Below are 11,381 nucleotides of genomic sequence, written 5' to 3'. Positions count from 1 at the left end.
TCGATGTGAATTCTATGTTTTGATATGTTTCTAGCATGATAGTTGTAATGCCCCAAAAAATTCTCTAAAGGTTAATGTGAAAATTTCATTTATTTCAAGGACTAGTTTGATAATTTCAGATAATATGAAGATAATATTAAGTTTAGTGGACAAAGAATTATCCTAAGAATTCTAAATTATGGAAGATTAAGGACTAATCTGAAAGATGTAAAGCTTATGACTCGAAAGTGAAACCAAGCGAAAAGAGATGTATTTATGATAGATTTTAGGCAGTTTAGGAATTGAAAAAGCTTAAGATTAAAGACTAATCAGAAAGATATAAAGCTTATGAGCTAATTGCATCATATGTTCCATAAACTATAATTTCATTTTAAATTAGTCTTTAAACTTTTGAATATTCTAATTTTATCCCTAAACTATGACTCTAATTTTAAATTAGTCCTTAAACTTTTGGTCATTCTAATTTTATCCCTAGACTATGATCGTCTTTCTAAAATGGTCCTTAAACTTTTGGTCATTCTAATTTCATCCCCAAATTCATCCAAATATATAATTAGCTTCAACCATAATTTAACCTAAATTTTGTTTTTTTTTCAGACATATATTAATATAACTTGGCCTAACAATTTTATTAACAAGAGAAATGATTAGTATATGAGTATAGTTTGGGATGAAACTGGAATGTTCAAAAAGACTGGGGACCAATTTAGAATGCATGTCATAGTTTGGGGATGAAATTGAAATTTTCAAAAGTTTGAGGCCTAACATATAATGATAGTTATACTTTAGGGATGAAATTAGAATATTTAAAAGTTTAGTGACCAATTTAAAATAAATATCATACTTTGAGGATATGTGACACAATTAACTCAATTTAAATTTTGAAGATGTACACAAATGGTATGCTATTTTTGTGTTAGCCAAGGCCTTCCAATGATTAACAATGTAGAAGGTTACAATCTAAATCATGTTCCTCATCTCCAGGGAAAAGAAAATCAAAAAGTAAATTACATGTTTTAAATTCAAAAGGTCCCACCAGAGAATTTAGAAGAAAAGAGTCACCAAATTGCTCGTCGAATTGAAGCAATTTTCCCTAAAAATGACCCAAAGTGCAGGATTTTGTTATAACAATGGCGATTGCTGAATTTATGTTCTCTTCCTCCCCGTTGAAGCAGTGTTTCCATCGAACAATTCCTCAATGTAAGTCTCTATATCTTCGGGCTGGAACTTGATGTACTTCTCCGTTTGTCTTCCCGGCGACAAGTAGCCGGAAAATCTTCCCAGGAATGATCTATATGCCGGTATTATCACACCTGATATTGAAACCCTCAGCTCCGATTGCATTTGCTTATCGGACACCACCCACGAGCTTTGAGTCTTGTGGATTTCTTCGAACATGGCGTTAAAGCTCTTGAACCTCTCTTTCAACACAGGTTTCACCACTTTACCGTTCACGTTCAACCCTTCCAGGTTTAAACAACCCAGAAGATTCATCCATGTCTCTCTTTTGTAGCTCTGATGGTAGTTCCGAAGCTCGTACGATTTTTTCCGATACCAGTTATCCCCAATTTCTTGACGGATCTCCGGAGATGCTTTGATCTTTTGCAATATGTAACGTCCATTGTTCATCATGAAAATGCTGCTCAAGGCAACGTCTTTGTAAAGCTTGGACTTTGTATCCAGAACCGAATCCAACGAGTCCATGATTTTTGTCAAATGGATTGAAAATGGGGATTGGTTTTCGTCGTCGTTGCTCTGTGAATTGCCTTGGCTCGTTGAATCGGCTCTTTCGATCTCCGAATGGTCCTTGAAAACCTGCTCCAAGGTGTCGCTGTACTTTTCGCAGGCATATTTGAGATAGCTCATTGTGTAGCGAGTCAAAGGATGAACTGCTCCTCCAGGAACTTGGGTTCTCCCTGTGTCGGATTGGATCAGATTCTCGAGATCACGAAAGATGCAAATCGCCGTCTCGCCGATCCTACTACGCGTTGTCGTTAACTGTTCCTTCAACTCTTTCGCGCATTCTTCGGGGAACAGATTATCAATGGTGGAGAAATGATCACGCAATGTCTCGTAGATATCGAGGAACTTGAAAAGTTTATCCGTGGAACGCTTGCTGAGGGAAACAGCTTCGGCGAAGTTGAGAAGTCGAAGAAACAGGACACAAGTAAGGCTGTTGAAGAGGGTTTTAGCAACGGAAGGATCGTCGGAGAAGACGGTTTCGGCGAGCTTCCTCTCCTCGGATAAGTAGACATTAGCACATGCTTTGAAGGCCTTGATCCATGGAGGGATCTCCCTTTGCAATGCATCCCATTGCATCTTTTGAACGTCATCAATACTGATCTTCTCGAATCCAAGCTTGTTCAAAATCTCCTCAATTGCATTCCTCCTGGTCATAACGTAAGCCTCGTAGCATTCAAATTCATATCCTCCTGAGATCATCTCCATGGCAATTTTATTCAAGGTGTCCAAAGCTTCCTGAGAATACCCTGGAAAGTTGGATAATACCTCATTCGATCGAAAAGCTTGATCCTGACCCTCACCATGTTCAGCACATTGATCTGCAGCTGGTTCCTGATTAACCTCAGGTTCCACGATCCTTGATTCTTCTAACAGAGCCCTGAATTCATCCTCCAAGTAACACATAACCTGTTGATGAATCCTTCCAATGCGATTCATCAAATGACCCTGCCTAGAATCCAATCCGAAGATTTTCGAAACATGTTTATGCAGCTTAGACATCTGCTGTCCAACTTTAAGAAACGACCCATCATCGTCAAGATCAGGAAGTGGGCACCCTTTGGACTTTTCGGGCAATTCATGCTTACATGCTTTCTCTTCAACAAGATCCAAGTACTGGTTAATGGATTCTGGAATCTCTGAATCTGCATCACCCTCCAGCTCCAGAAAGAAATGTTGAACATCCTCCCAAGCTTTTTCCATGGTGTATTTGATTCGAGGAATAGCTTCAGCTCTACCTCCTTTCTCTTCAGGCTTGTCTGCCTCTTGGCTTTTATTTTTCTCAGCTGCAGGCGGATCTTTTCCATTGGAACAACAGTTAGGGGTGTCACCATCGCCTCCGTTTTTAAAGCTCGGGAACTTTTCCTTTTCCATGGCTAAGGCTGAGGAAACAAAAATGGAAAAAGGTTGAAGAAAAGTAGACGGAGAAAGATGCAGAATAGTCGGTGATGGCAATTCCTACTATTTTGGAGATATTGTTTGAAATGGTCGGAGGTGTTGGGGTGGTTTTAATCTGTTTTTGGGAGGGTTGACTAATGGCATTTTGGTGCTACCCACGATCTAATCTTCTCCACTTTCGTCGCGGCTTCTGCTCACTCAATCATTAGATTAAGTTCAGAAACAAACTAAAATGTCATGCGTATCTCTCTTGAGATCATCCACTGTACTACACAGCACGTTTTATGAGACTTCATTGAATACATAGTCTGGTCATTAATATAAGTTTGACGATGATGAGTCTCACCAAATTGCTGCTTTGTTTCTTAATTTGCAACCCAAATCGGATAGATTAGTGAAATTCAATGATAGGGTATACACACAAATCAAGAAATTTAAGTGGTTAAAGGATTTGATATTATCATTGAGGTTCATGTTTCAAGCATTATATATATATATATATATATATATATATATATATATATATATATATATATATATATATAAGCGTGTATTTATTATCAAAAAGTTAAGTCTTCACTCTAAGTTTATAAAAATATTAAAAATTTGGAGTGAACACTTATATAAGTGTTCAAACTATACATTATATTTTCGAATAAATGCTTACAATATATTTTGGATTATCTATATGTCTAATGTTACAAACGCGACCAGTTTAAGTGTCTGGGATGTAACGCCGTTAATTTTCTCCTTAAGTGATACGTGCCACAATCTGATAATTTTGAAATTTATTTTTTTAAATATTAAAAATATTATTATATTTATAAAAAAAAATCCTAATTTCTTTTAAATTACAAAAAATCCCTCAAAATCCATAAAATTCGTAAATCCTAAAATATATAATTTTAGATATATGCCGTCGTAGTTGTCGTCGATTGGTCGTCGTAATCGAGATTTTCATCATAAGATTCGTGAGGTTTTCAAAGTTTTGGGGTTATTTTGAAATTTTTGTGTTTTCTTTTTAAAAAACATATAATTTTATTTTTGATTTTATATAAATTTATTAAATTCATTAAATTGTGATATGTGTTACTTAACGAATGAAATTAACATCGTTGACAGCCCAGACACCTAAAGTGGCCACGTTTGTAACGTTAGACACTTTGATGGGCAAAACAATATTGTATGCACCTATTTGGGAAAAAGGGTTGGTCATTTATTTGGGTATTAAGCATAATAAAACATGATACAAAATTTAAATTATCTTTTTCTTTTAAAAAAGACATAATGCCAAAAATAGACCTAACGTTTACGGAAACAATCATTTTGACTCATATTCTTTTAATGGAGCATTTTAGCCTCCCAACATTTCACTTTGGGACAAAAAAACTCCCTCTATAGATGAAAACCATTAACACATGATTAACGCTCCAAAATAGAAGCCTTTTTAAACCTAAAATGAAACGTTGAGGGCTAAAATGTTTTAAAAATAGAATAAGGGACAAAGTGATTATTTTGTTGCCCTAAAATGAAACGTTGGGGTCAAAATGATCCAAAAAATTGAATAGAGGGCAAAATGACCATTTAGGTAAACGTTGGAGACTAATTTTGACATTATACCTTTAAAAAATAGGTATGTAATTTTTTTTATTTTGTTCTCACTCTCTTAATACATCCACCCATAGGATGGATGGAAGAATTTTGAACTAGTTTTTTTATTCAATTTTAACTAGTTAATAAGCCATAAGCTTATCGATAGGGGATGGTTCAAGTGGTAAGCAACTTGATATCGTTTAAGTAAGGTCTTGAGTTCGAATCTTTGTGTAACATTCCAAAAGTCGGGTTAGTGACCAAAATGAAAGTTTTTAAAATTTAGTGACCAATCTCAGAAAAAATGAAAAGTTCAAGGACTAAATTAGGAATATTTTGTTTAGGATTGTTCAGTAAATATTAAATGAAGTAAAAGGTAAATTGGTCTTTTTACAAGAAATATTTTTATCTTTCTTTTATGGGATATATAACACGTGGGGATTAGAGGGAAAAAATGGGTATGGAGAGTGAGTTCAGCTTTTTCTTCTTCCCGTGAGCTCAATTAGAGGTGAGTTTTTACAAGTTGATAATTCCTTAATTTTATGATGGGTTTTGATTCATGGAAGATTTAGAAAGCTTAGTGAATGTTTAAGGTGACTTAAAACTTAAAGGAGAATGAGTTATGAGAGATTAAGTAAATAGAGTTTTTAAGTGAAATATTGGAAAAGAATGAGTAAATGGATTTTTAATTCATATTTGACTTGTCAAGGATCTAATTAAGAAGTTAGAAACAATAGAAGTGAATTAAGAACATGTTGAATAATTGGTAAGATTTTTAAATTCAAGGATTCTAATGAGATATTGGATGATTTGATAAGTTAAAGTGATATAAGATGTTTGAGTACGTATATTTGAGTTTGATGAAGCAAAAGAAGTTAATAGAGTGGAATTTAATAAGTTATGGAAAATTTTCGAGTGAAACAAGTAAATTATGGGCTAGGGGTATCAGTACTGTTCATTCAGTACCGATACTTCAAAGAGAAAAGAAGTAATAATTGGGGTAGGGGTATCGATACCGGTTGAATGAGTATCGATACCCTAAGGTGAAAAGTCATATAATTGTTCATTAGTTATCGATATCAAGGATGAGGTATCAATACCATAGTATAGTAGTATCGATACCATGTTAAGGGTATCGATACTAGTAAACATAAAATCTAATATTGGTATCGATACTGGAGGGGGTATCGATACCATAGCATAGAAGTATCGGTACTGTGAGGGTAGTACCGATACTACTTGAGTTGGAAAGTAGAAAATAGTACTTTGATTAGCTTGCAATAGTAAGAATCTTGGCAAGTAATTTGAATTACGATATTTATTGAATTGTGTATTCGTGTAGATAACGATAGAGAGCAAAGTCCAAACAAGTCAACAAGTAATAGTCATCAAGAAGAAATAAGGGATCAGTATTGACTAGTGAGGCCAGGTGAGTGCATACTAGTGACATATGGTGTTTAATGAAAATAAGACTTGCGATGAGTATATTTCCTATAGTAGTATTCATGAAGTCATGAACATGAAGATGTGTTTGATATGAGTATATGTGTTATATGTTATTATATGAATTACACGATTTATATGTATTCATGACTATATATGTTGATATGTTTTGTATGTGCTACATGATTTATGTAAAATACTATTATGTGATAATATGAGAACATAAAATAAGTTATGCAATTATATGATTATAAGAGACAATCCATGTGACAAGGTAATGTGATACATAAGAATGTAATGTAAGCTACGTATAAGTGATGAGTCATGTAGGTATGTGTCTACGAGAAGACTTAAGAGAACAAAAATATAAACCATAAGATAATAAATTATGAGACTCTATGAGAATAGTATATAAATTAGGGGACATGAACATAATGATAATACAAACCTATAGGATAAGCATTATAGGAAAGTTTTATATATTTAAAGGAAACTATGATATAGGAGTTATAGAATGAAAAACTATAAAACCCTATGAGAATGTTATAGGAGTATGTGAAACCAAATTAAATAAATAGAGTAAACTAGTATTTAAAAATAATGTGAGATAAGTAATATAGGTTATATGTTATTGTATAGGTTAGTATAATAAACTATGTAAACTGGTATAAAGGGAAAATGAGATAAGATAAGTAGCATTTACTTATAGGATTCATATAAGATTATATGAATATGTAGCATAAACTATACAAGGAAGAGTTAGGTGTTATATAATTTAAGTATAGAAATGAACATAAGATATAGTTAGATGCAATTACTATGTGATATGAGTATATGATATTACTATATGGTATGTATAGGACATATAAGATTATATGTCTGTATGATAACATGAGAAAGTGAACTAAGTTCAATGATATTGAACTATGTGAGTATAAGTATATGTGATATGTAACATATAACAATGAGCTATATGAAAATAAGTAATGTGCTTACATGATCACAAGATATGAGATATGAAGGAAAGTACATGTGATAAGCTATGTGATGTGAAAATAAACTACGTGCCTATATGAATATATGAAATGATATGAAAGAGAATGCCCATGTTATGTGAAATGAGAGCTAGAGGTATAGTTGGCATGCCAAGAGTCGAGGGTTACCTATGTCCTTCGGGACATAGATGACGTCTTTCGGGACATAGTTTTCACATGCCACTCAGTGGATTCTTATACGAGCTGTGGTGATAGCATATGTGTGCACAACCTCAATGTACTCGTATATCTTTAGTTCTTACATGTGTACATTGGGCTAATAAAAGAGATAATATAAAGAAACCTTGTATGATACTATGTGCTTTGTTTTTTTATATGTGTGGTGTGAAGTGTTACCAAAGCTTAAATACAAGATTATATGATTTAAATGGATTAATGATAATGATAATGACAATGATATGATTAGGACAGTGTTGATATATGTGCATGTATATAGTTATAATATGAATTATTATATGATGTTGGTATTATGTTAATATTTGCAATGTGAAATGTTCATGCATAGTTAAATATCTAAAGTTTTGATTATAAGTGTTATATGCCTCACTAAGTCATAGACTTAGCGTGTGAATGTTTCACACGTAGGTTCCGAGAATATTAAAGAGCAAAGTGGAGCAAGACATGTCAGCATCTCCTTTCCAAAGATCAGATCAGAAAAGAAATGATTAGTATGTATTTTGTTTTAATAAATATAATTGACATGTAATTAAGAGATTTGAATAGTACACGCTCTGATATGTTTTGTAAACCAATTATTTTAATTAATTTAAAATTTTTCATTCTTTTATAAAAGTAATTGTTTGAAAAGTCAATGTGACACCTCGAACTCGTATCCAGGTCAGGTACGGGTTGGGGGTGTTACATTTAATAGTATCATAGCTAAGGTTTAGTCGATTATAGGCTTAAACCAGAGTTAAATGGGTTTCAAAATGTATACATACCAACATAATGTGAAAATTTTCCGATCTGATAATGTAAGGAGTGTGTTGTCTTGCTAATAGAATTAGTTTGTTACGTTACAATAGAATTATGATAATGAGAGTTTCAAAAGAAGTGAGAGGTGATAGGTCTAATGGTGGTAGCAATTCACCTGCCCTGGCCAGGCAGGATGAAAAGCAGACACCTCAAGAAGTGATTTGGATAATCAAAGATTGTTTTTCAGAAAGTGAAATATGTTAGAATAATGTTAAAAGGTCTCCACTATTCTGAAGTGGAGAAGTTAGATGAAGTAGTTCAGTTACTATGTGGATGAGTCGAAGTATAGTGAACAGAATTTATCATGAGAATGATAGAAGATTCAGTGATGTGGTTATTAGTTTAGAAAGTTTGATAATAAGTATGTTGGTGATAAGTTTATCAGATATATGAAGCCAGAGTTTATGAGTTTGAAATAGGGGAATCGTAATATGTATGGATAAGAGTGCAGTTTGATAAGCTGGGTGAATTGTTGTTAAACTAATTTAAATGGAAATGAAATATGCCAATGATTTGTGGAAGGCTTGTGCCTAGATTAAAAGAGTGTTATTGGTGTTGGAATTGTTCCCCTTTAAAAAAATGGTAAATTGTACTAAAGTTCTAGAGAGAGCTTAGAATGATTAAGGAAACTGGTGTTTCATAGAGATTAGCACTATCAAAGAGAAACAAAGATTTTGGGTTTCAAATACAACCTCGATTGGAATTAGTTATATTCCATGTCAAAAGATCAAATCTGATGAAAGTCATACACGCTTAAGTAGTAGGGTCTGGTACTAGAAGATTAAATATGGAATTAAGAATGGATATTAAGTTAAGTTTAGAAATGAAAGTGATGGATTGGATTAAAAGTTTTGCTAGAAATTATGTAAAGTGAAGTATAAGAAGTATTTTAAATGGATCAAGTGATATAGATATTGTTTCGTAAGAGTTTAATAATAGATATATAGGCGATCGGTTTATAAGACAAAGAAAGTTATAATATTTGAGTTTGAAACAGGGGAATAATATGGTGTATGAGTAACAATATGGGTTTGATGAGTTGAGTAAGATATCGCTGAGGAAAATTGCGATGAAAAAATGATGTATATGATCGGCTTGATAAGGGTTTGTACCCTATATTAAAAGTTGATGTTGACTAACAAGGTTATGTATTGGTAAGTGTATTAGAGTTAAAGGATTTAAAGATGATGTTAAGTTAAGTTAAGTTAACCAAGTATGGCATGGATTTAGATATAGTTACATATTATGATAATGTTGATTTAGATGTAGTCAATGATATGAGGATTTATATGTTTGAAGGGAGCTTTAAGGAAATAGAACAAGTGTTTTAATGGATTAAGTGATTATTTGGATTTGGTATTTGATGAATTAAGTGAAGGAAATACAAGTACAAGAGACGATAAATAATGAGGTTCTGTATAAGTAAAGTTGACTATCAAAGTTATAAAGATTCGATAAAGATTGATGATCAGGGATAAGTATAAGCGATATGAAAAGAGTATATGAGTATGAATGAAAAGATATGATCCATGTTATAAAGAGATTTTGATTTCTGGAAGAATAGTTAGATAGAAACTGAAGATGGAGTTTAAAGGATTAAGTATGACAAGGGTTATATTGAGGTGTAGATTATAAGTTTGATTAGAATTAAGAAAAGTATGTAAGGTTATATGAAGAGATTATGTGTATAGTAATACAAACAAGGAATAAGGAATAAGTAAAGGTTTGGATTATGCTGTAAAGCAATTAAGAATGATGAAAGAAATCAATTGATTCATGATATTGAGGAGTAAGGATTGGAGTTACTGTTTATATTATGAATGACACTGTATGGATGTATAAAGGTTGGACTTATATGAAAACTAAGTGGGGAAACAGTAAGTTTACTAGCGGTAAACATGAAAGATTAAGTAAATGACGCAACATGAGAACATTAGAAGATATGTTCTTATCGATGTGTGCGATGAAAATTTGATGAAGAATTTTCTTAAAAGGATGGGAGATTTGTAACATTCCAAAAGTCAGGTTAGTGACCAAAATGAAAGTTTTTAAAATTTAGTGACCAATCTTAAAAAGATGAAAAGTTCAAGGACTAAATTTGGAATATTTTATGTAGGATTGTTCAGTAAATATTAAATGAAGTAAAGGGTAAATTGGTCTTTTATAAGAAAGATTTTTATCTTTCTTTTATGAGATATATAACACGTGGGGATTAGAGGAAAAAGAAAGAAAGGTCTGGAGAGTGGGTTCAACTTCTTTTTCTTCCCGTGAGCTCAATTAGAGGTGAGTTTTTACAAGTTGATAATTCCTTAATTTTATGATGATTTTGAATCTTGGAAGATTAAAAAAGCTTAGTGAATGTTTAAGGTGACTTAAAACTTAAAGGAGAATGAGTTATGAGAGATTAAGTAAATAGAGTTTTTAAGTGAAAAATTGGAAAATAAGGAGTAAATGGATTTTTAAGTCATATTTAACTTGTCAATGATCTAATTAAGAAGTTAGAAACAATAGAAGTTAATTAAAAACATGTTGAATAATTGGTAAGATTTTTAAATTCAAGGATTCTAATGAGATATTGGATGATTTGATAAGTTAAAGTGATATAAGATGTTTGAGTAAGTATATTTGAGTTTGATGAATCAAAAGAAGTTAATAGAGTGGAATTTAATAAGTTATGGAAAATTTTCGGGTGAAACAAGTAAATTCTGGGCTAGGGGTATCGGTAATATTCATTCAGTACCGATACTTCAAAGAGAAAAGAAGTAGTAATTGGGGTAGGGGTATCGATACTGGTTGAATGAGTATCGATACCCTAAGGCAAAAATTCTTATAATTGTTCATTAGGTATCGATATCAATGAGGAGGTATCGGTACCATAGTATAGTAGTATTGATACCATGTTAAGGGTATCGATACCAAGAAACATCGAATCTAATATTGGTATAGTTACTAGAGGTGAGTATCGGTACCATAGCATAGAAGTATCGATACTATGAGGGTAGTATCGATACTGTGAGGGTAGTACCGATACTACTTAAGTTGGAATGTAAAAATTAGTACTTTGATTAGCTTGCAATAGTAAGAATCTTGGCAAGTAATTCGAATTCCGATATTTATTGAATTGTGTATTCGTGTAGATAATGATCGAGAGCAAAGTCCAAACAAGTCAACAATTAATAG

The 11,381-nt window shown here is 32.5% G+C and overlaps 1 protein-coding gene across 1 annotated transcript; it reads right to left on the bottom strand.

Moving 5' to 3' along the window:
- Nucleotides 1–1,143: 1,143 nt before the first annotated feature.
- Nucleotides 1,144–2,964, bottom strand: LOC120138504 (exocyst complex component EXO70B1-like). Its single transcript, XM_039153953.1, has one exon. The coding sequence runs from the start codon at nt 2,941–2,943 to the stop codon at nt 1,147–1,149; it is 1,797 nt and encodes a 598-aa protein (XP_039009884.1). The 5' UTR covers nt 2,944–2,964; the 3' UTR covers nt 1,144–1,146.
- Between the last annotated feature and the right edge of the window lie 8,417 nt (nt 2,965–11,381).

Source organism: Hibiscus syriacus, unplaced genomic scaffold (assembly GCF_006381635.1).
Source record: "Hibiscus syriacus cultivar Baekdansim isolate YM2019G1 unplaced genomic scaffold, ASM638163v2 tig00110694_pilon, whole genome shotgun sequence".
Lineage (NCBI taxonomy): Eukaryota > Viridiplantae > Streptophyta > Magnoliopsida > Malvales > Malvaceae > Hibiscus > Hibiscus syriacus.
Note: the sequence above shows the minus strand (reverse complement) of the source record. Positions and strands in the feature narration are given on the sequence as shown.